General features: G+C 42.1%; 1 protein-coding gene across 2 annotated transcripts in view; it reads left to right on the top strand.

The window, feature by feature from the left end:
- plxna2 (plexin A2) overlaps window positions 1-25,843 on the top strand; it is a 519,114-nt gene that overhangs the window by 170,845 nt on the left and 322,426 nt on the right. For both annotated transcript variants that reach the window (XM_079558784.1, XM_079558785.1), the window contains exon 4: window positions 24,433-24,567. In XM_079558784.1, the coding sequence (XP_079414910.1) occupies window positions 24,433-24,567 (135 nt within the window). The remainder of the gene's footprint in view (window positions 1-24,432; window positions 24,568-25,843) is intronic.

Raw genomic sequence — 25,843 nt, 5'->3', positions numbered from 1 at the left:
AGTAAAACCAGTGGCTTTCCTCTTATTACTGCGGCCCGTTGTTGAGAGCTAAGCATGCACAAAATCCCTTCTTTTTTTTTTTCTTCTTCTTCTTCTCCCTGTGTCTGAACCTCCTTGGCCTCTCTCCACCGCCCCTGCCAAACCACCGCTGCTCTGGCTCGGCTTCACCGTCTTAATGTGAGCTAAATATAGGCCTCGCATTGTGCTGCCCTGCTTAATAAGTGTGTTGGGGCTGATTGAAGCTCCGGCGTGATCTCATTCTACCACATAAACCCTGATGCAGTTTCGGTTCGGTCCGTGGAGCGGACAGGGGGTGGAAATCTGCTGATCTAATCATGTTTCGAAGTATGGGGGGGCGACTGAGATGGAGATATTAAAAGGCGATGAAGGGAATGGAGTTTTTTCTTTTTTCCCCCCACTGGTTGTTATTTCTCATGGGAAATCATTCAAAAAAAGATTAAAGTGTTTTAGGTGTTCGTTGTTGGGAGTTTTGCCCTCTAAATTTGACCCAACCTCAATACTCCATCCAGGGGCGGACTGGCCATACAGTATGTCCTGTATTCTGGAAGAGCACAGAAGGTCCACCGGTCTGGCTTCTCACTTTACCTTACCCTTACCCCCGGGCAAAACCGAGCTTTACCCAAATCTAAAAGCTCAACCTCTTACCACCCGCCTAAACCGAATGCATTCTCTCCTCTTTGCCTATAGGCCTGAGTAACGCCTCGTTTGAAACACCCACAAAACTGATCTTTTTTCCTCACGTTGTTGTTGAGTTTTTCTCTTTTTATCACTGTTTCTCCATCACATTATTGCCACATTTTTGTCTCTTATTTGTCACTATTTTGCTACTTTTATGTTGCACTTTTGTCCCTTTTTTGTCGGGTATTTGTCACTTTTTTGCAGCACTTTCATCTCTTTTTTTGTCACTTTCTTGCTCCTTTTTTGTCACTTTTTTGTCACATTTTGTCTCTTTTGTCGGGTATTTGTCACTTTTTTGCAGCACTTTCATCTCTTTTTTTGTCACTTTCTTGCTCCTTTTTTGTCACTTTTTTGTCACATTTTGTCTCTTTTTTGTTGGGTATTTGTCACTTTTTTGCAGCACTTTCATCTCTTTTTTTGTCACTTTCTTGCTCCTTTTTTGTCACTTTTTTGTCACATTTTGTCTCTTTTTTGTCGGGTATTTGTCACTTTTTAAAACATTTTACCTTTTTTTCTCGCGCTTTTTTCCCCCAAGAAGATTTTAGATTTAGGTAAAGCCAAACTGGGGAAAATGTGATCGGTTCAGGTGGGAGTCAAGAGGTTAAAAGAACAAGCATCCAAAAACAAAAATGTGCTGGATAAGCAACAAAATGTGACCAAAACGTGACGACAAAGCGATGAAAAAACAACAAAAACATGAAAAAAAAAAACGAAAAACAAGAGACGAAAAAGTAACAAAAAAGTGACAAAAACACGCCAAAAAGCCACAAAAAAGTAATGAAAAAGCAACAAAAACATGACAAAAATGCAGCGACAACGTGACAAAAAGTTACCGTCACTTTTCTAGATTTGAGCTTTCAAATGAGGCGTTACAGTGTCGCTCTCCAGTCAAGAAACCTTTAGATTTGGGTAAAGCCGAACTGGAGAAAATGCTCTCGGTTAAGGCGGGGGGTAAGAGGTTAACATATGTATTTGTGGAAGTGTCATATTTACGCTAATTTGGGCCATGGCTGACCAGAGTCCAGGGCTGGTTTTCAGTCCCAGTCCCGCCCCTGACTCCATCAATACTCCATCAATACTCCAATCAACCAAAATAAAAAGAAACTACAAAACCTTTTGAAAATCAATCAACCGAAAAGTGAGGGCTGCATACACACAAAGACGAGGTGCAATTACATCTTGATCAATAAACCAGCACTTGGAATAAAGCTATTTTTAAAGCACTCAGTTTTACATCTTGGAACTCAAAACCTTTGCCCAGATGGAACGCATTGAAAGTCTTTGTTCAAAGGATGCGACTCATCCGTTTCAACAATAGACTTTCAACTTCTTCCATCTGGACAAAGGTTTTCTAGTTCCAAGAGAACAGTTTGGCAAAATTAGGCCAAAAAACACAGTTTTCCAAAATAAACCTGAGCCTGAAATCATTCTCATCGCCATTAACGTTTAAAAACAGGAGCTCTTTAGTTTTTGTGTCTGATGGTCACAGCCTGGGACCTCCGATCACAGAGTTTAGTTTAGTTTTATTTGAGCAACTACATTTTCCTGATTTACAAATACACATTAACCAGTCACAGATGCTCAGAAGGAGTCGGCTGAAGCAAGAAGCTCATGAGTGCCACATAATAAACGTTTACCATTTACAGAAATACGTGAGGACTGTCTCCACAACCAAGAAGAAGTTTGCACTTAAAAAGGAAATGAGATCACATGAGTGGAACGCATGTACTCCATTGCTTACATTTCCCATTGGATCCTAAACAAGTAACAAGAAAATAAGAACATTCATGTATTCGATTTTCCAAACCCAGGCACAAACAACTGTGTTTAAGATTTACATTTATGCCATTGTAGACATCAAAATGAGAATTATGATCATACAAACAGATGCATTTGTTCTTTTATTACATTCATTGTGTCTTCTTGAGTAATAAACATTTTCTGGTTTCTTTTTAAAAGACGTAAGTGGTTCCTTGTCCGTCGAAACGCGTAAGGTAATTGAACAGCTTTTGTTGGTTCCAACCTAGTGTCTTTTAAAAAGAAACCAGAAAAAGTTTAGATGCATTTGTTATTATTATTAATATTATGAATGTTTTTACCATCATTACAATTATTTGTTTTATTATTTTTGATGACATCCTAGATATTGCTATTACAATATTATACTATTACACAGGCATATTTAATATTCAGAGATGAAATGGAATCTTGTTTACGAGACACAGAGATCCTGATAAAACATTTGTTAATAATAATAATAATGATACCTTTAATTTGTAAAGCACTTTACATGGAATCTCAAAGTGCTACAGCACAAGTAAAAACTGACAATAATAAAATAATAAAAGCATAATAAAAGCACACAAAAGTTGAAGTTAAAAATGTTAAAAAGGGTACAGAAAAGTCTTGAGTCCTCTTCTGAAAGTCTCCAGAGACTGTGGGGCCCTCAGGTGTGGTGGTCGGGCGTTCCACAGTTTAGGAGCAGCCACCTGGAACGCTCTGTCACCCATTGTCCGGAGCTTTGTTCTGGGGACGGAGAGAAGGTTGGTGTCTGTGGACCTGAGTGTTCTGGTTATGGGCGGAGGGGTGAGGAGTTCAGTGAGATAGTCCGGGGCGTGTCCATGGATGCATTGATAGGTGAGCAGGCAGATTTTGTAGTTGATGCGTTGACCGATCGGGAGCCAGTGGAGTGTTTGTCACTACGATATTTTTATGTACAAGTGTTGGTTGTTTTATTTGTATTTTTTGCCCTGTATAGTGTGGTGTGGCCAGGGTGTGGAGTGGGCCAGTTAGGAGAGGGCAGTAGCCCCAACCAACAAGCCCCCCCCCAGCTGCCCTAACTAGTGGACTGTGTGGTCCTTTGCGTCTAACCCATCCTTGAACGCTGCCATGGTAACCCGTCCGACGCAGCGGCCAGAGAACGTAACCGGTGACCTGCTCACTGTGAGACAGGAGTGCTAAACAGTTTGTATGGAAATGATCGGCGAGGTGCGGCGGGAGAGAAAGGGTTAACTGTTTTGTACAAAGAGGTGAATCGATCAGCTTTATGACGCCCGCTCCAAAACTCCGCAGTAATTGCCTGGAGTATTGACTGAAGGGCTGGGTCGTTTGTGCTGATATAGTGCGATGTACGAGCAGGTGAGAGAGGGGGGGGTGCTGTTCTGAAACGGTTATACATCGAGGCAAAGATAGAGATACCGACATTGAAAATAACAGCGCGCTGACACGCCGACGTGTTGACAGGCTTAACCTAAACCTGACAGCATTCCTATGCGGCTTGTCACATCGATATCACACTGAGACTGTAGGTATTTGTGTAAATGCATCTGGACAGAAAGAGCTGTCTAAAATATCTAGGATTGCAATCCATGCTAAACCATGCAAGCTTTTAATTAATCGCTTTTAATGACTTCTTTAACATGGCAAAAAGTCACCCATTCACATTCATGCACCAATATATGCAGACACTGGAGGCAAGGAGCGTGACGTGTCTTGCCCAAGGACACAGCGACAGTGTGGGTCGCCCCACTCTACACTATATTGCTGATACCGATACCTGAACAGTATTTTTCTGATACCTGTGCTAAAATATTTGTATATAAATATATCTAGAATAGAGGCGGACTGATGGGTTTTTCTAAAGCCGATGCCGATATTTTGGGATGTTAATTGGCCCATGCCGATATGCTCGGCCGATATTTTTCACCGATTTTTCCAAATGCCTGGTCTATAATCCTGTAAAAACAAATACTTGGCCGCTCCAGCGATGGCCGATTTCATTTTATTACTTTAGGAGATCCAATCATAGTTTCTGTCCCAGCTTTGATTAGCTGTTAGCATTAGCACATTGTTACGAGCCACCGCATTTGGTGCGGCGATCAAAAATACAATAACAAAACTGACTTAGCGATTGAATTCGTCAGATTCTGCTCTTGAAAATGACATGCAGCATGTCCATATTGACGGCGGTTCAGTGAAACTTGTGTTTAACAAACTTGAAGCTCACCAGTTTTCATTGCGATGTTTCTCCCCCCCCCTGAGGCCGAGGGAGTTGTGGGAGGTCTCGTTTTAAGCCCTGACTTTGCTCTTTCCAATGCAAATGGAAGTCTCTTATCATTTTCTGTCCCGGAAATAACGGCGTTTTTTGGCGCTAGATCAGCCGATTGCCGATATTGTAAAATCCCCAAATATCGGCCCGATATATCGGTCGGCCTCTAGTCTAGAACCATAAAACAGAACAATATTAATTTATTACATAGACAACCAAACTGTATCCAACAGGCATCAGAACTGGGTCTCAGATAAAGATATATATTTTTTGTGCAGTGTCTGGGGAACCATTTCCAGATGTTGAGCCAGGCTAATGGTCAGTATCACCTGGCTGGAGGATTAGCCAATTGTAAATGTTTTTGATTGATGGGGAATCCGGAGCACCCAGAGAAACATGCAAACTCCACACAGAGAGGCCCGCACTGCCTGGCAATCAAACCTGGGACCTTATTGCTGTGTAGTATTAGTAGTACCTAAACTTTTTTTCCAATACCATACATCGTTTAACCGCTAGGCCACCACTAAACTTTAATGGTACAGCCCTAATCTGGTGTCACTGCGGTGTTTGTTATCTCCAAAACAATATAGTCCAAAGATGAACATTTAGACCACATTACGTCATAGTGAAGTCTTTCCGAGATGGGTCAGAGAGTCTCCCTAAATGTCATTCTGATCCCAAGCCTGGATAAATTCAGAAGGCACCCCCCAAAACTCCAAGCTATACCTGGGCAAGTCACTGTTCCGAGTCCATAACGAATCCAACACAGATGCCAGGATTTTAGGATATGCAGTGTAGACGACATCCAACCCTCCAACCCTCCAAACCTTTGCCTTGTTTTCCTTCCCTCTCCTGCCCCTCCGTAGAGCCGGCGTTGCTCCTCTCCTCGCTGAGAGCCCTCTCCAGCCTCTGCCTCTCCGATGGGAACAGACACTCAGCGCATATAGGCAGGCAGGCTAACATATGCCTTATAGGAGCTTATATTGTACAACAGGCTCAGGAACAAAAGAGGCAGCCTGCTGGGCTACTTCACTATCTCCTCTCACTCACTCACGCACACACACACACACACACACACACACACACACGCTGCAGACTTCTCCACGCCGCTCGCTACTGACACCAGAATTCTTCAGCCTGACACCGGTGATGGATTAGATGCGTTATCGAGGCGGAGAGAGGGCTGTAGTTTTGAGAAAAAGAATGTGGGAGAAGACGGAAGACACACACACACACACACACACACACACGAGTGAATGGCCTCATGTACTTATTTCACCGAGAGAGAGGAAATACAATACAAGTCTGCTACAATTCAAGTTGTGTCTCCGGGACAAACATGTGAATTGAGATTGCGAGCTTGTCTGGTATGTCGTGTGCTGCCAGCTGTTGATAATGGGTTATTCGTGTCTGCATTCACAATAAGGATGCTCGGAGTTCATGCGTGCTCTGTGGAAGAGATAAGACTTCCATGTGCCGACGTTAGTTATGTGACATCTGTGAGCGATACGGCTCTTTGGAACGGCTCTTTGACACTAATGGTTTGAGGAAAATCTAAAAAAATAAACAAAACGTTGAAAGCTTTTGCAGTTGTAGCCACTTGTCATTAATTGTGGCGCACAGTTTCATTTACATGACACACATTTCAAAGGTTTAAATTCATCTTTCTGTAAGGTTTAGTCATTGGGCAAATTGGGTCAATATGCGTTTTCTGACCGGCCTTTTATCAACGACTCTTTTCTAGAGATTGGGTTCCCAATAAAGTCATTGCCCTGGAAAGAATTAGGCAATGTGAACTACAATAACAAAATGTAGAACCCCCCCAAGCAACTAGGGCTTTTTTTATTACATTTTATTATTATTATATTTTGGCAAAGCAGACTTGCATTATTTCACGGCGCTGGGATTATTTTCCCTTCGCTTTTCTCGTGCCACGGCTCGTGCTTTTGTCTGACATAAAAACAAACGGCGCTGTGTGATGATGTCATCTGGCCGCGCTGCTCAGTTTGCTTGCGCAGGTGTGAGGGCCGGCCAGCAGGGGGCAGGCGTGAAACAGAGACCTCTCCTCAATCGAGGCAAACTTGAAATCATTTGTACTTTTATGACAGTGCAGAAAACAGAACATATTCAGCATAGTTTTTTTTATTAATAAATATGTAAATAAAATAAAGACTTTTTTTTAAAGGCAGCAAATAAGCGTTTGAAGAATCGTGATTTCAATTATGACAAAAATAATCGTGATTATTATTTTTTTCAATAATCGAGCAGCCCTAAAAGTCACTGAAGACCTTTTCAAAAGCAGTAGCTCTGGAAGGACAGTGCCCAGACTGAGGATGCACTATGTTGACAAAAAAACCTAATTGTGATACATTTAAATGCATAAACTGCTAAAACATATAACACGTCCTTGCTCAAATTGCCCCACACTAGAACAATGCACAATAATCTACTTTCAAAAAATCTTTGGTTTCATGTGGACAGCGCCCTCTTCTTCTTGCTCCCAGGCTCTGGAATGATCTTCCACCCTCTTTGCTCTATTGACTCTGTTGATTCTTTCAAAAGCGACCTTAAGACACATTTATTTGTTCAAGCTTTTAATTTGCTACTTTTGGGCTGCTATGATTTCTGTGTTGTTTTGACCCCTTTTCATATTGTATGTAATTTCTGCTTTTAACTGTGTTGTGAAGCACTTTGTGGCCTTTGCCTGTGAAAGGTGCTATATAAATAAAGATGACTTACTTACTTACTTCTAAATAACCGTTTCCTGACCTGGCTTGTCAAATTTCCACAATAACATCAATCAATCACGTCACTTTTAGCACCTTTTCACACCTCGCGTGCACATTGCTAAAACATTATTGCACACACAAGAAATCTGAACGCCCTCGCTCTCCCTCTCTCGTCCCGGTAATGAATTGTCTCACTGCGGTGTGACTCTCAGCTGCAGCAGTGCACTGGCCCCGCTCGGCCCAAAGGGACCGACTTCATCAGCAGCTCCCGCATTATCCATCTCCAGAGGGCTCCTCCACTGACCTGTCATCGCACTTCAGACTCCACTGTTAACCATCTTTCACACCGCCTTGTATACATTACAATGAAAAGGCTTGTCTGGGCCTATGGGGCTGGCTTTCGCTCACGGAGAAAGTACCTTTTTGTTGATGATGCGTGAAGTGGAGTCGTATTGAGATTGCAATGTGTGGTCACAATTTGCAATTCACGAGGGTCGCAGTTACCTTGGTGATGTAATGTAGGAGTAAAGTGGTGATAGTAGGGCTGCTCGATTATTGAAAAAATAATAATCACGATTATTTTTGTCATAATTGAAATCACGATTATTCAAACGATTATTTGTTGCCTTTAAAAAAATCCAGCAAAAAAAGTGACAAAAACTCCAGCAAAAAAGTGACAAAAATCCAGCAAAAAAGTGACAAAAATCCAGCAAAAAAATGACAAAAATCCAGCAGAAAAAAGACAAAAATCCAGCAAAAAAGTGACAAAAATCCAGCAAAAAAGTGACAAAAATCCATCAAAAAAATTACAAAAGTCCAGCAGAAAAAAGACAAAAATCCATCAAAAAAGTGACAAAAATCCATAAAAAAAAAAAAAAAATCCAACAAAAAAGTGACAAAAATCCATAAAAAAAGACAAAAATCCAGCAAAAAAAAGACCAAAATCCAGCAAAAAAAATTACAAAAATCCAGCAGAAAAAAGACAAAAATCCATCAAAAAAGTGACAAAAATCCATCAAAAAAATTACAAAAATCCAGCAAAAAAGTGACAAAAATCCAGCAAAAAAGTGACAAAAATCCAGCAAAAAAGTGACAAAAATCCAAAAATTAAATAAAAAAATAAAAAAATAATGTAAAAAAAATATGATAATCGTTTTTTTCCCGATTATGCTAATTTTGTAATCGTTTACTGTTGTAATCTAAATCGTAATCGAATTTTGATTAATTGCACAGCCCTAGGTGATAGAAGCAAAATTCGTCATATTGATTGTATATAAGATACCTCTACTACTTCGTGAGATCAGTAAAGTCCTAACTTATCTTATCTCTTATCTTAGAATGCCTCATAAGCAGCAGAGAATCGAAATGGAGTCACTCACAAACTCTTAAAGGGAACACTATTCCGAGAGCATTTTGAAAAATGAATAAATAAAGCACTCTACAAGAGGGGGAGCAGATGTAGGCAAGGGTAGAGTTCATCTTCCTGACAGCCAAGTGGATGTGCTTTGCTCTTGGCTAGAGCTAAAATATACCCTGACGTATATATAAAAAAACATAAACCCCCCCCCGAAAATCTCAACTAACCATTGGAACAAAATCCCTCAGCCCTGCATGGATGTCAGAGAAATCCGCTCTGATAAAAGGCGACAAGCCTGAGCGAGTGTCAGCCGCCTCTCACCTGCCATCTGCAGCTCCAATCCAGACGCCAGATTATGGAGCACTTATGGGGGGGACAGGGTTGAGTCCATCAGATGAATTGCACCTGATTGGAGAGGGTTGATCATGGTCGTTCTCAACTTGTTTCGGGCGTCCGGACACCGAAAGGGTTGATTTGTCCTTCCATTTTGTTTTGTTGCTCAAGTCATCACAGTGAGAGATAGTGAATCCAGCCTGGGTATCGAACGATAACGGGTAAAAATGTGTCCCATCTTGCGGAAATTGAAGCGATGGAGACGGGTTTTTTAAGCCACCATCTGTACTGATCATTTAGAGGGTTGATTTTGTAGTATTGAGTACGGGTTTACCCTTGTCCGTGACACTCTAAAATGACTGTCACTTCCATTGTTTTGTGGGTATCGGCTCCTAGTTTCAGGGAATAACAGCAGCTCTTAATATTATGTCAAATCTACATTGTGGCTCGAGCGTTTAGCCCTTTAAGGCACACTGCGTAACATTTTGGACTACACTACAAAAAGTAAATATCAAGCATTGGCTTAAATGACTTGAATTGAGGAAATGTATCTTGTTTTGAGCGGTTTTCACTCATTTAGACACTTTTCCTGATCGGACCAGGTTTACTTTGCTTGTTTGAGGACATTTCAGACCAGTTCTAGGGTAAATCTCGCTTGAAATAAGAAAGTAAAATTGCCAATTTTCTTTCCCCATTGGCAAAGAAAATGACCTGAAATAAGGACGAAATGTATCGAAACGAGTCAGAAACATCTCAGAACAAGTGAAATAATCTAGGACAAATGCCCAACAACTTCTTAACTAGTCAAAACAACTAAAATTTGGATTATTATGCTCAAATTGAGATGTTTATACTGATCTAGTTAAATACTTTTTGCCGTACCATCAACGCAAAACTTGCTCTCAATGACCAGCTCGACACAGAAAATGCTATTTTTTGCAGTGGGTGATCAAAGAATGGATCTGGACGAGGGCTTAACCTGTTTAACTCTCAATTCTACTGACTTTAGTCGATGTCTCCATTAGGGCTGCAACTAACGATTATTTTGTAATCGATTAAGCTATCGATTATTTTTACGATTAATCAGGTTAATCGCTTGGCTGTGAATGGTGTAGGAATTTTTTTTTTTTTTCATTTTTTTGATCACATTATAGCTTAAGTGGCGCTGTTTGAGGATGTGTTGATGGAGTAAACTAAAGGGAAATGTTTTTTTGAAGGCTCTATTAATGAAATTTACAATGTACAAAACACTACAGACCCTAAATATAAAATCAAAGTAGGTTTTCATCAAAAATACTACACTTTTTTATGCCATTTTTGCTCCATTTGAGTCTGTGTGAACCAGAAAACGATTCATCGATTACGAAAATAGTTGTCGACTATTTCAATAATCGATTAGTCGTTTCAGCCCTAGTCTCCATGGAAACGAGCTAGAGACGAACCCGCCCCCGGTAAAGTTGTACTCATGTTTCAGCAGAGGTGAGCCGCTCAGAGCAAAAGTACGTGTTTGCTTGAGGTATTTTTCAATGGTGAAAATATCATAAAATAAATGCTTGTGTTTCAATTTTGTTTATTGGGTCAAGTCTTACGCGGTGTGGCTTTAAATAAATGTCTATTTCGTCTGGGAATAACATTCACGACGCAAACAATGCCCTGAGAGGAGTCTATTCTCTCTGTGCGGCTCCTGTTTTTTTCCCACGTATTGACTCAACATACAGTGCGCTCCTCTTGTGACTAAATCCAGCTGGCAGTTTGCTCTCCGGGGCCAAAGTGTAGGTGTACAGCTCGACTTAATCCTATCGTCAGGTGTCATTGCGGTGAATGCTCTGCTCGATATTTTGGCGAATTTTACTCCAACGTGGGCCACGGCGCGCTCTGCCAAATGCAACACGTCGGTAAGAAACTGGAACTGCCTAAATCGTCCCGTGTTGGCGTTGGCGGCCACTTTTTTTTTCTTTTTCTTTTTTCTAAACCTCCCTCAAGGCTACATTTGGAAATAGCCTGTTCCCAAATGTGCAAATGTGTAAAAAAGACAGGCAGTTTGCAGGTAATGGTTAACAGCTGGAGCAATTTCAAAAGAAAGCATTCGTCAAGGAAAGAGAGCGAGGAGGTAATGTTGGACAAATATACGTGAAGACAAGCGGAGGCCGAATCATTCACTCTCCGCAAATTACCCTTCGCAATGTTTTGCTTCTGTAAAGAGCCATTTCCTCCTGAAATAAAATTGATCGTGCACTTACCGCATCATTCATTCTGCCGCAGAAACGGTGAATGTGGAGGGAAAACGTTAACGCTGACCTTTTTTTTTCCCTTTTGTGCAGGAAAAATAAAAAAAACACTGTTACGGTTTGTGCTGCTGATTTCAGTCCTGGTTCAGTGAATGAAAATGGCGTTTGTTGATTTCTTAGAATTTCAAGTCAGAACAGTCACTATAGCACAGGGGTGTGGAACTTATTTGGGTTGTGGGCCGAAGTCCAGCTTCCTTGGCGGGTCATGGGCCGCATAATGTTAACATGAAAATACTACTGAGAAAACATACTTCCAATAAATGGAAAAGACTGAGCTGTGATTTTAAAATCAAAGCCTGACAGGACTGTAATAAATGACTATGGCTGTGTCCGAATGTCCACACTATTCCCTATATAGTGACTATATAGTGGTCACATGTTGTAGGGGTGTCCGAATGTCCAGAGACAGGTCTTTGAACTAAACACGACTGAAGTAAATCAGCTGTTTCAGTCGTGTGTTTGTGTTTCTCAGAATAAACGACCTAAATATAAACGGTTACGGTGAAAAGATGCTAACGTTAGCTGCTAACCTTTAGCTGGAGCTGTTAAATGACCGACAGCTTCCTCTCGAATAATCCAAGCTATTCATGTAAAATCAATGTGAAATTTATCCATAAATATTCCACTGTCTCTGAGTTTATCTTTATCACAGAAATACTTTATTCCCGGAGTTTAGCGACTTTTAGCAGATGTCGTCACTCAATCTACTGGCGCTTCGGACACCGGGCTCTGACCGACGTTCGGCGTCTCTGAGCTCACGCTGGGGTGACTTTTTTTTCTTCCTTTTTTTGTGATGATAGTTTTGATTTAAATGACAAGTAAAACGCCTGTAAAAGTGCCAAAACAGTCGTTCTGTTTCATAAAATAAACGTTTGTAACAATAAATAAATTCAGATAAAAAAAAAAAAAACATATTTGCAGCCACAGCGCGCCTGATTACTCACAGCGCGGACAAAGTCGTGGCTTGTGTCCGAATCGCCAACAGAATCAGTGACTATATAGTGACTATATAGTGCGGGCCTGTGTAGTGAATGAGGGGTTAGGGACTAGGGTGGACATTCGGATACAGCCTCCATATAATATAAATAACTGTATTGTACGTATTGTATGTACTTGTATTGCGCCCTGGGGCAGACTGACCATTTACCACGTGGCCGTAATGTGTTGTTTATATTCTGATCTCTTATTATGTCAGTGCCCTCTGCTGGACACGTGGAATTCTTTCCTTTTTTAATTTATGTTGCCCCCTAGTGGCTGGAGTGAGCATGGTTATTTCCTTAAAAAATCATAACTCTGCACAGGAATGGGCTAGAGACTCACTTTTTTTTATATGCTTGATATGTCTGCGCTAGCATATTACAGGTCAAACATAATGTCCACGTTTATCCTAAATCAGGGGTCACCAACGTGGTGCCAGCGGGCTCCCAGGGGCCCTTTGGGGCATGTCCAGTAGCCCTTGGGACTTTTTCTAAAGTGTAAAACACTTCATTTTCTTGAATCTAATTCTTAAAATTACAGTTATTTTGGTTGTTGTGACTCAGTATGAGTTTAAAATAAAGCTATTTTAATATAATATGGGGTCAATATCCTATAAGTGAACAGTGTAGGTTTAAGTCTTTAGGATTTGCTTTTAACTGGTAGCCCTCGAACAACTTAATGCTCTTAAAGTAGCCCTCAGCTGAAATAAGGTTGGTGACCCCTGTCCTAAATCAATGCAAGATGAACTAAACGAAGTGAAAAGCAAGGCCATGTTTGAGTCGCTTCGAAAAATGTTATAGTTTTGAGTATATAAAGTAAAGTTGACCTCCATTACAGCAGAGGGTCCAAGATACTGTTGAGAAGACAATTGTTTTCAGCTCAGTGTCAGTTCAAGTTCTTGTGTGTTCTAAACTCAGCAATTTGTGAAAAGGAAAAGAAAAAGACAACAGACCGTGTATGTTTGCAGTATCTCGACATACAGCAAATTTGATTCATTGTCCGATTCGAAAGAGTTCATTTAAAACATACACCCTACGCCTGTACGTGAATCTACTCCACAACTACATCCCGGCTTCATTCAGCAGTTTTTTTTACTCAGCAAATTACCTCCATGGTTTGGGATTCCTCGTCTGGCAGCAAATTCAAAACCAAGAGCAGGGGAGAGAGGGAGAGAGAGAGGGAGAGGAAGAGGGAAGCGGGGCAATTTCAATTGGATTTTGGTCAACCTTCAAACGCTTTCCCCCGGACGCTCGCGTGCTCTGATCAAAAGCGCCCCATTGGCTCGGGCCCTTGTCGCCACGAGGGGGGAGCCTGTGATGCGGCTGCCATGGCTTCCCCCTGTTGGCTAATCCCTCTCGCTTCCCGCTGGCTCACCCACGGCTGCATAGGTGCGGTCGGGGGGACGTGTAGTCTGTCTGAGCGGGGGCCATTGTAAAAGTTTGGTTCACCTCAAGCCGCGGCGCGCTAAAGTTATTTCACAGGCCGGAGCGACAGGCGGATTTCTCATTTGTAGCGCTGTGGGAGCCGCCGCTGTTGCAACAGGCTCCCGGATAACCGGCAATTGGACGAGACGTTGTTTTGCGATTGGGGTAGAGGATTCCTGTGTTGTCTGGAGCCTCGTTTCCTTTGATGCGCCGTACAAAAGTTTTGAGTCCAAAATAAGAAATACCGTTCCAACATCTTCATTTTCTGTCATGTTGTGTTGCTGAACATGAACATCTTCGTGTAGCTTGTGATGAAAGTCTTTACTCAAAATCCCCTTTTCAGATCTGTGGAATACATACATCTAACAGTGTTGAATGAGATAAGAAGAGATTAACAAAATGGCTTTACCCCAGTCCAACAGCTTCTGGAAAAAAGCTGTGAAAATAGCAACAAAACTGAGACGAAAACAATGATGGAAATGTGACAAAAAAAGCGAGAAAACATTGACAAAAAGTCATGAATTATTGATGAAAAAGTGGCAGAAATGTCACAAGAAATTGACAAAAAATGACAAAAACGTGACAAAATGTGACAAAAAAATTACAAAAAAGTGACAAAAAAATGATAAAAATTTGGCCAAAAAATTACAAAAAATTGACAAAAATGTGATAAAAATGACAAAAAAATGACACAAATGTGACAAAAAATGACAAAAAAATGACAAAAAAAAAAAAAAAAAATGACAAAATGTGACCAAAAATGTGACAAAAAAATGATAAAAATTTTACCAAAAAATGACAAAAAAATGACAAAAATGTGATAAAAATTGACGAAAAAATGACAAAAATGTGACGAAAAATGACAAAAAAAATGACAAAAAAGTTACAAAAATGAGTTGAATATCCAACAAAAAAATGATGAAAAAAAAATCTGATGACGTGAGGAAAAAGATCCTCTCGGTTCAGGCGGGAGTTAAGAGGTTAAATACCTTAATTGCTGCCAACTTTCCTCTTCGGTGTTGTGTTCTTGAGCGAGACACTTCAGAGACTTCACCTACTTGCACGAATGAACTGTTATGATTGGTGGAGAAGTAGTTGCCACTGTTTTGCAGCCACATTTCCATCAGCATGCCCTAGGGCACTCATGGCAATAGACAAACAGCATCTGGCCCAGAGCCGGTTTTTCCTATAGGCAAACTATACAAGGTGCAAGGGCCCCCGCAGCCGCAAGGGCCCCATATCTCAGTGTCTCATGCGTGCAGTTACTTACAGTTACTCTGGTTCTCTGAATGTGCACAGTCTAAAACGAATTGGCCGACTCACAGACTAATTCTCAGTGGTCAGACAGAAATAACCGTCAGGTGCAGAGGCAATCAGCGGTTCCCAAACTGTGGGTCAGGGACCAGAGGTGAGAGAATATGACCATTTACCATTTTAAAAAGTTGGGAAACAGACTGGTGAGGGACGGGGCCTGAATTCAGGTCATTGTTTCCAGCTCTGCCCTGCACTACCGACCAGTGGAACCATTTTTGACCGTAAACGGATTCGCTCTCCGTCGACTTACCATGGGATGCTACTGTAGGGCCCCCGTGTGGATTTTTTTGCATAGGGCCCCAGAAGTGCCAGCACCGGCTCTGATCCTGCCACGACTTTAGCATACACTGCAAAAAGTAATTAACTAGATCAGTATAAACATCTCAATTTGAGCATAATAATCCAAATTTTAGTTGTTTTGACTAGGTAAGTTGTTGTTGGGCATTTGTCCTTGATTATTTCACTTGTTCTGAGATGTTTCTGACTCGTTTCGATACATTTCGTCCTTATTTCAGGTCATTTTCTTTGCCAATGGGGTAAGAAAATTGGTCTTATCTCATTGGCAATTTTACTTTCTTACTTCAAGCGAGATTTACCCTAGAACTGGTCTGAAATGTCCTCAAACAAGCAAAGTAAACTAGGTCCGATCAGGAAAAGTGTCTAAATGAGTGAAAACCGCTCAAAACAAGATACATTTCCTCAATTCAAGTCATTTAAGACAATGCTTGATATTTACTTTTTGCAGTGTAGCTGTGGAGTCCTTAGAGTAAACTACGTTATGTGTCACTACATCTCGCAATTTCACCCTTACATTAATGTTGATTGGCGCTCATTAAGTTCTTTGGACGTCCTTCAAACCATCTCGGCTTAAGACCAAGCACACCAGCCACTCCAACAAGGACAAAGCATCTTCAGGCTTTTACTTAATGAAAACAAATCTCATGATTGCTCCAACTGATTGCAATCTATAGCTTTTTTACAAAAACAACAGCTCAAGTGCCGCTGCCATAACATCCCATTCAGTTTAGATTACACACTCAGGAAACCTCTCGCTTGTGTTCACATCTATCAGGCTTACATCACGCCATTTTCTCTCTCTGAAGACCACCGCGTCCCCCAGGGTCTATGCAACGTCTTTTCCATCGCAACTCGTTTGTCCTCACCTCTTTCCACTCCTGTACTTTACCCGGTCGCGGCTCCGAACTCCCAAGAAAGCGCTGATAGAGAGGAGCCGAGCTAATGGCTGTGGTGTTGAAAGGGGAGAACGGGTCAGACCGTGCCCGGCCCATGGGCACCTCTCGGGGGGGGGGAAGCGAGGAGCCGTTAACTGCCTCGGAAAAGTGAGAGCGTGTAATATCGCCAAACGGACCCGAGGGTGGGAAACTGTTTGCAGGCGCCTTGATAAATAATGCAGGTCAAAGGGGCGGAGATGGCCAGGTTTGAGCACCGGGAGAACAAGATAAGGCTTACGGGCGAGGTGGGGTAAAGGGAAGTAGTGGTTTAAGTTTGGCAGAATGTTTACTAGGACGTACACTTTCTTTACAGGCAATGTCACAGAAAAGTAGCAGACTGTCAGCACTGAGTTATAGCTGAGAAAATATATAAGTTCATAACCTCTAAAGACAAAATCAAAGTCATTTCTTTAATGACTGGGGCCAAAGTGATAAATCGGCTGGTGCTTAGAGAATGATCGGCTGTCGGACAAAGGTTTGCTGATTTGATTTGTTTACAAAAGAGTTGCCACCCCTGAAATGTTTACATTCAATCTCATTCAAACATAGATGATTAGTTTGCACCGAAACTGATGGGTAGAGTCTGAGGATAGACTTGTGACCTTGATCTCTCCAATAAAATGAACATCTAGATTAGTTTGAATGTCTCAAATCGAGCATAATATTTTAAATTTGAGCTGTTTTGACTATGATTTAGTTGACTATGATTTAGTCGGGCATTTGATCACACTTATTTCACTTGTTCCGAGATGGTTCTGACGCGATTCAATACATTATGTCTTTATTTCAGTTTGATTTATCTGCCAATGGGGTAAGAAATGTGTCCCATTGGCAGTTTTACTTTCTAATTTCAAGCAAGATCACCTTAGAAACAGAAATCTGAAACGTCGTCAAACTTGGTCCAATCAGGAAGAGAAGTCTAAATGAGTGAAGACCGCTCAAACCAAGACTCATGTTCTCAATTCAAGTTATTTAAACCCACGCTTGATATTTAGTTTTTGAAGTGATGCTGTTGATGTTTTTCAGGATCTTAAGTTAAGACAGTTCTCTTCTCCACTTTCTGTTCTCCATGCTGAGTACGGCAGGCACTGACACACAATGCTGTCCCTTTTTATCTGATTACAGGTGTGATCATTTTTTTTTTTTTCATTTTGTTTTACATTGCCCACACCTGTTATTGTCACAGGTGACTTTAAAAGAGCACCACATGCTTGAAACGGAGTGAATTACCGTAAATTCTCTAATACTGGCCTGTATCATTAGCGGCCGGGTCTCTAACAGAGGCCGGGTCTGTGACAGAGGCCGGGTCTCTAACAGTGGCCGGGTCTCTAACAGAAGCCGGGTTCGTGGCTGGCGGAGGCAAATTAAAGCCGGTCTCTAAAACAGGCCGGGGCTTTTATTAGAAACTATAGCAGTAGAAATATTCCCCATGTTAGGAATTTGTCTCATACTGGTGTAAATGAAAACTCACGTGCAGGAAGTAAACAAACGTCCCGGGCCGATGGGGACGCTGCGGAGGAGCTGATCCGAGCGTAACTTTGACACAGATTTAGCCACTTTTCAAACCTCCAGTAACTATTTGTGGAAACAGGGTAACAAATGTTTATGACCCTCCAGGGTTTTAATAAAGTCACCATCGGGTCTTCAAAGCACGTCCAGCTGCTCCGTGTGCAGGTCAGTCCCACGCCTCAAAATAACTCCTCCCATCAGCGCGAGCGTCTCGTCTTCTCTCGGGTCAGTCTCATGATCGATCACAAACACAAACGCTCCGTCTAAACTCGCCTTTTACACGAGATAACAACAAATAATCCGGTCCGCGGTAAAAACGAAACAGAAACCTGCAGTGACACTGATGTCAAAGCTCCGCTAACAGCAACGAAACACTTCCTGTTGTTGGAGAGTGTTTGACATGTCAATTAATAAATGAACCTAATATTTTAGGTGCAAATGGACACAAATCTCATTTTTCTTCGTTTTCCTGGTCGTCCGCTTTGCTCAAATAGAAATAAAGGCCTGTCTCTAATTGTGGCCTGGTTCCAATAAAGGCCTGGTCCTAGATGCCCTTGAGTAGATAAAGGGCCCGGCCTATATTTGAGCATTTACGGTACCCACAATTTTGAGAGGGTGCCGATCATGTTGTCACACCAGTCGTCGTTTCTGTTGCAACCGTTGAACTTCTGTAACCGGGCAAGTTTTTTTGCAAATTAATAATCTGCACCAAACTAGTTCATCCATCGGCTGCATGTCGCCAACTGCATGAGCCACCTTTCGATATATACACGCATCAACAGCGGAAAGCACTTGGCGAAACAACGCGGCATCCGAATCTTCACACCATTACCACTTACCAGTATGTAAACCAAAAAAAAACAGCCACATTCATTTGCATATAGATGTTATTGTTTTCTTCATGTTCTCACCCAAAGGCCAAATCTCTACACTTTCCTCGACATGTTTTCCTCTTTTGCGTGGGCACAATGCAGTCCGCATGTGTGAAGTCAAAAGGAAGTAGTATGTTCGGCTAGTGCGAAGTAGAAGTGTGAGAAACACTGAGTGGGCTCATTAAAGTTGGTGTGACGGCTCACTGAGAGAAAAGGCTTTTATGCGTGCGCGTTCTGGGCAAGCAAAAAGATGAAGTTGGGGGGTTGCCTTTTCAGTCAATCGGTCACTCTCTCAGCCCTCTAATATCATTTAATTCATTCACTGCAGAGCGGGGTGAAAGCTACGAGTCACAAAGCGAAGGTGAGACTGAGGGTGTCAATCACAAGTCGATGATGGGGTGTAGTGTTGCATCATGTGCCTTTCATTGAACTGAAATAGCTTCTCTGTAGAATATAGCGACGCTTCTACTATACTATGCTTATTTGGAAGCTCTTGACCGTGATATTGGGACGTCTACGCCGCGAGAGTGTACCTGCAGTTCATTTAACTCAGTCTTCAGTTAAATGACGCTTTGTTCTGGGAAAGTCTCCGTCTTTAGAGCTGAAAACACTTCCATCTCAATGTGCTTCGAAAGCTCACGCACTGCTTGAATTGCTGTGACTATATGTTTTAAGGTCATGTGAGTAGATGTTAGATAGATAAAAAGTAATTTCTACTGATTCCGTAGGGCAATGTTTAGCAAGTTTTTTTATTTTTATTGTGCGTACTCTTTTGGCATTCAATTTAAAGGAACAGGCCACCGTTTTTCCACACTGAGATATGTTCTTACCTGAGCTTAGACGAGTTGATGCGTACCTGTCCGGTCTTTGTGCCCGTGGAAGAGCGTGGTTGCCTCTAACTTCACCCCGTTTAGAGCTATAGGAACATGCTGGGAGAGGCCAAATGCTACAACATCTTTGCTCTTTTTGCGTGACTGAGGGCACACAGTTCTTTGATACTGTGGTATGTTCTTACCTGAGATTAGACGAGTTGATGCGTACCTGTCCGGTCTTTGTGCGTGCCCGTGGAAGAGCCTGGTTGCCTCTAACTTCACCCCGTTTGGAGCTATAGGTATATACAGGGAGAGGCCAAATGCTAACAACATATTTGGTCTTTGTGCCTGACTGAGGGCACGAACAAAGACCAGACAACTCGTCTAAGCTCAGGTAAGAACATATCTCAGTATGGCAGAAGGATGGCCCGTTCCTTTAAGGCTTGAGCATCCCCTACCTCCAGAGTGCTTGCCAGAGCTTTGAAAATGATCGTCTAAAACTCAAATAGCTTTCCTCACAGTATTAAGTTTTACCTTCTTTATCAAATGTGAGACAATCCCAAGTATCCCGTTCTTGGAAACATCTTTCTCTGTTGTTGCCAATTTCTAATGCTTGTCCCTTGTCTTTGTCGATCTGATGTAGACAAAGTGTGGCCGTAGAAAAGGGGAAGGTCAGGCTTTCTGCTGATAGCACCACATATCAGCATGACAGACTGCTCCTTTAGGTGCTCACATAAAGGCAAACATGACACCCCCAATCTGACACAAGTGTGCGATGGGAGGGAGAGAGAGAGACAGCGCTGGTCTGGTCTGGTCTGGTCTGGTCTGGCCCGGTGCCTATACGTGCTTCATGGATGAGAGTATTTGCCGGGGTCTCGCTCCTCACCGCGGTGTCAGTTTCCAGATGAAGACTGGCAAAGCCCCTTGATCCTGTCTCTCTCCTCCACACAAATGCTTTCCCCATATGTCCCCCTCCTGATGTTCGGATCAGCCTGCCAAGGTCAAATGGGGGTCAAGCGAAGAAAACAGAACCGCTCTTTTGAGTCATGCCTTCAAAAACTGGACACAGAGCACACGCGGAATTGATTTATGAGCCTTTGAAGCCACACTGTGTATGTGTATGTTTTTTTCTATTTTGACCGAGACAAATCAGGCAGATAGATCTTCTTCCAAATGCTTTGTTTTAATAACATGTCGCAAAAGAATAGCATATGCTTAACGTAAATTCTCTAATACTGGCCTGTATTCCATTAGTGACCAGGTCTCTAACAGTGGCCGGTCTCTAAAACAGGCCGGGGCTTTTATTAGAAACTATAGCTGTAGAAATATTCCCCATGTTAGGAATTTGTCTCATACTGGTGTAAATGAAAACTCACGTGCAGGAAGTAACAAACGGGAACCCGGGCCGAGGGGGACGCTGCGGAGGAGCTGATCCGAGCGTAACTTTGACACAGATTTAGCCACTTTTCAAACCTCCTGTGACTATATTTGGAAACAGGGCAAATGTTGTGTGACCCTCCAGGGTTTTAATAAAGTCTCCATCGCGTCTTCAAAGCACGTCCAGCTGCTCCGTGTGCAGGTCAGTCCCACGCCTCAAAATAACTCCTCCCATCAGCGCGAGCGTCTCGTCTTCTCTCGGGTCAGTCTCATGATCGATCACAAACACAAACGCTCCGTCTAAACTCGCCTTTTACACAAGATAACAACAAATAATCCGGTCCGCGGTAAAAACGAAACAGAAACCTGCAGTGACACTGATGTCAAAGCTCCGCTAACAGCAACGAAACACTTCCTGTTGTCCCGACAAAATAAAAGGCGTCAATGTTCCAGCCGCTGGGAGAGGGTTTGAAATGTTCATTAATAAATGAACCTAATATTTTAGGTCCAAATGGACACAAATCTCATTTTTCTTCATTTTCCTGCTCGTCCGTTTTGCTCAAATAGAAATAAAGGCCTGTCTCTAATTGTGGCCTGGTTCCAATAAAGGCCTGATCCTAGATGCCCTTGAGTAAATAAAGGCCCCGGCCTATATTAGAGCATTTACGGTATGTTATGTATCTCTGTGATTTTTACAGTGTGTCATGTCAACAGAGTCTCAGTCTGAGTCAGTGTTTAAGCTGCTCAAGACGTTAGCATGCTACCGGTTAGCAACTGTCAACCATTAGCTCACATCTATGAACACTGAGGAACAGCTCAGTTCTAACCTCTGTCACAAGTTGTAGCAAAGGTTTGGAGTGTGGTTCAGGTCTTTCTCTCGGAGAGGTCAGAGCTGAGCTGTTGAAGCTAAATGCTAACCGGTAGAATGCTAACATCTTAAACGCTGACTGGCTTCTTCACATAAACATGCGTCTTTGGGGCCCTGTTTTTACTGTTTTCTTCTTGAGCAATGATTACGAGTACATAAAAATGCCGCTGTCAATCAATTGTCTTTCATTTTCATCATGAGTAGAAGTATTGCTACATGTGTTAGTACTACATAACGCTACTTCGGTATTCAAAATGGCCGCCACAACAACAAAGGACCTGGAAAAAGTCCCACATTGTGCCTTTAATCATCGTAAAAGGCTGCTCGCTCACCAAACAACGTAGCTGAGTGGTCACGTGGCTCATGCATATTTAAGTATTCCCGTTTGTTGCAGTCATCTTGTTCTGAAAGGACAAAACCACACAATTTTCTATACTCACGCAAGCTATTGAAACCAGAACGGATCCATGCATATTTAATGGACCCGCATCCGTGACTTTTTATACAAAGTTTATATGTTTTGTGCCGTCTTGGAAGTCTCGCTAATCCCCGAGCTTTGAAGGCAGGTCAACCTCCATTTTACCGATCCGAAAGTTTGACATCCCCGATTTCCGCGCCCCCCCCCCACCTCCCCCACGCATCAACCTTTTCCCCACTGGATCGCGCTTGACAGACACATGACCTTGACTTTCCCTTCCGCGATGCTTTATTGCGAGTCTCGCTTTCTCCCCCAAGTGCCGTCGCTGTCTGAATACATAGATGAATGTTTTTCGGGGGGCGGAGGGTTGCGAGCGCGGGACGGACAGATGATGGAGTCATAAGCTTTGATGGGGAAGGGAGATGGAAAAGGGGGTTCTTGGTGACACGCCGTCAAAACGAGCGCCGCCCGCCACCACCACCCCCCTCGCAAACGCATGCAGGATTTATATTTCGACAGATCCATGCGACGGCAACAAGCAGCTCTAGCCCTGGTCCATTTCGACCCAAGTACAAGAAGAAGAAGTATTAGACGGGAGAACTTCTTGACTGAAAAAGTAACAAGCCAACCTCTAGTAGAAATACAATTACATCCAAAAGGTTTCTCAAGTACGAGTCGCCGGATAAAGGAAAACCGCCTCTGGTTTTTGCGAAAGTTCCTGCTACATTATTTCATGGCTTTAGCATTTAGGTGGTCCTGGCCTCAACTTCAAAACTTCGGAAATACATCATCCAGCGGGAGGAGAGGGAAAGAATAACACAGCTAAGGTTTTTAATAATATTCTGCACAGTTGGTGTAACCTCCCTGCTATAGAATCCCACTGGAGACTTGCCTTGTGTGAAAAACCACACTTTCAAACTTAGACTGTGCTTTTTTGTCGCCTGGTTTTTCACCCCCAGCTGTTTAACTCCATCACGTCTGCAGGGCTGCGAGATTATGTTCCAATTTAAATCGCAACTCGCAAGCGGAAAATGCTTTAATTTTTGATTCTTTGCTCTGAAATGCACGGAAAAAAGTGGATTCTAAGCAAGTAAAAAATGTCTTATTTTAAGAAATAAGTTCTTATTTTTTAATAATGTCTTGCCGAGCAAAGTTTTCTTGTTTTAGGAAATAAAATCTAGCCATTTCTTCAGATATATTTGCTAAAAACATGCTAATTTGTCTTGTAACAACAAGAAAACTTTTTGAATCTTCTTCAGCTTTAGACAAAGAATATTTTTTCTTATTTTAAGAAAAAATAAGATTAATATTTACTTAATTTAAGAACTGATTCTCACAGAGAGATAATACATTCCATTCTTTAAAGTGGGCGGCTCGGTGGCACAGCGGTTAGAGCCTCAGCTTCACAGCTCGAAGGTCCTGGGTTCGATTCCCACCAGGACGGGGCCTTTCTGTGTGGAGCATGTTCTCCCCATGTCTACCACTAAAAACATGTACAGCCAGGTGATTCTGACCATCAGCCTGGCTCCACATCATGGAGACGGGTCTCCGGGCGCGGGCAATATTTTCCTTAAATATTAGTATTTATTAAGAACATTTTGCTCAAAAATGTGTGTAATTTAGAACATTTTACTTTAATCAAGCAACATTTAAGTAAAATACCCACAATTTTTCACTAAATAAGAATGTTTTCCTTAAATTATTCCATTTTCTGAGGACATTTTGCCTAATTCTAGCAATTTATTTGCTTAAATTTAGTGTTTCTTTCTTGTTTTATGATGAGAAAAATATTCTAGAAATAAGAATTCTTAGCAAGAAAAAAATGCTGACCCCATTGGCAGACAAAATGTCTTGTTTTAAGATTTTTTTCCTTGTTTTTAGCAGGGTAATTTTTGCAGTGTGCAGCTGGTTGTTGTATTTGCTTAGCCCTTATCATGTCAGCCTTCTCTTAAATGTTCATCCTCATGGACAAGTTTAAATTGAGAAACATTGATGAGGAAAAATGAGACTGTCTCCCAAAATGACTCAAAATGCGTGTGAATATTCAAAAATTCCCTCTTTCCGCCTGGTGTCACTCATCCTTGTCAATCACTTCTGCTCCGATTTGGCCCTGTTGTGCTTCGAAGGTATAAATAGCAGCCCCTGATCTGCTTTTTGTGTCTCTCCTTTTGCAGATTCGAGTGGATGGCCCCCCGCATGGAGGAGTTCAGTACGAAACCATCTCAGTCATCAAAGACGGCAGCCCGGTTCTCCGAGACATGGCCTTCTCCTTGGATCGCAACTACCTCTACGTCATGTCCGAGAGACAGGTAGGAGCAGTGCGTTTCATAAGCAGCGTTTGTGCTGGAGGGGCTTTCATCTTGACAAAGTCTCCTGCAGAGTCTGAGATGGACCAAGTTTTTTAAAGTAAGACCTGCCTTCCATTTTAGCTATAAATAACCCTGATCGGTGTCAAAGTCTTTTTTGGCAAGAACTGCGAGAAGAAAAGCATCGCTGAATCGAGAAATGCTCTCAGTAAAACTCAAGCTAAAGTGAATTACCAAACTAATCTGTGTTTGTTTGTGAGCAAGTATTATTTGGATATAATCACGCATGTTAATTGGCGGTGAAGCACTCCAATTGTTTTAGACTTTAGCGTGGTTTGTGTCAAGTTTTTAAGTCATTTTACCATAGTGTGTTGACTTTACGAGCCTTTGCTTTTGAATTCTGGTTTAATGTTGGTTCATTTATACAAGACTATCTTTGCCTGTGCAGTGGTTCATATCCTAGAGTTGGTAATCCAGTTGGACCTTAATGCTAATGTGGTGTCTTTCTTTGAGGAGTTGGTGTGTTCTCCTGTTTTGTTTGTTGAGTTTTGCCTTTGCTCTGCCCGATCCCGTCAGATCTTGGAAGCTAAGCAGGGAAGGGCCTGGCTGGTGCTTGGATGGGAGACTGTTTGGGAACACCAGGAAGCCGGGGTGACTGTAGTGAGTGAGTGGTTGGTGGTGTTCGGAGGGGCCAATGGCACAGACTGGTTGCCTCGCTTCAGTCACTCTATCCCAGAGCAGCTGTGGCTACATTCGGGGGCCGTGTTAGGCATTTTACGTTTTAAACAGATGATAATATGTGTGATCATACGGACTCTGGTGTGTCCTGTGATCAGCTCAATGAGATTCGCGTCAAAAATGTGGAATCATTGGCGCTCGTGTCTTTATGTGAGTGGCAGCGAGAGAATTGCTGGTACCTTGTTTTGTTGCTGCAACTATCTGCAGTATTTTAATATCTTTCTTTTAAACATACATATGGATCATGTGTTCTCACTTGTGTCCTTAAGGGGAGACACTACAGACAAAGCTCAATTTTTTCAGTTTTCAGGTTTTGGGCCAAATTGGTCTCTGAACATACAAGCTTTCACCCAGAAACAGAAAATATACCGAATCTTCACAATAACATGTTTAAATATTATGCTGATTCAATGTTCCCCCATAGACTTATATGGGAGAACACGATTTCAAGGACCTTTTTCTCAAAACACATGTTTCTGTCATTGTGGCGACACTATGTCCACGTCAGTCGGACCTAAAGACTTCACATTTTCCAGCCTTG

Source organism: Gobius niger (assembly GCF_951799975.1).
Source record: "Gobius niger genome assembly, chromosome: 6".
NCBI lineage: Eukaryota > Metazoa > Chordata > Actinopteri > Gobiiformes > Gobiidae > Gobius > Gobius niger.
This window is presented reverse-complemented; position numbering and strand designations above follow the sequence as displayed.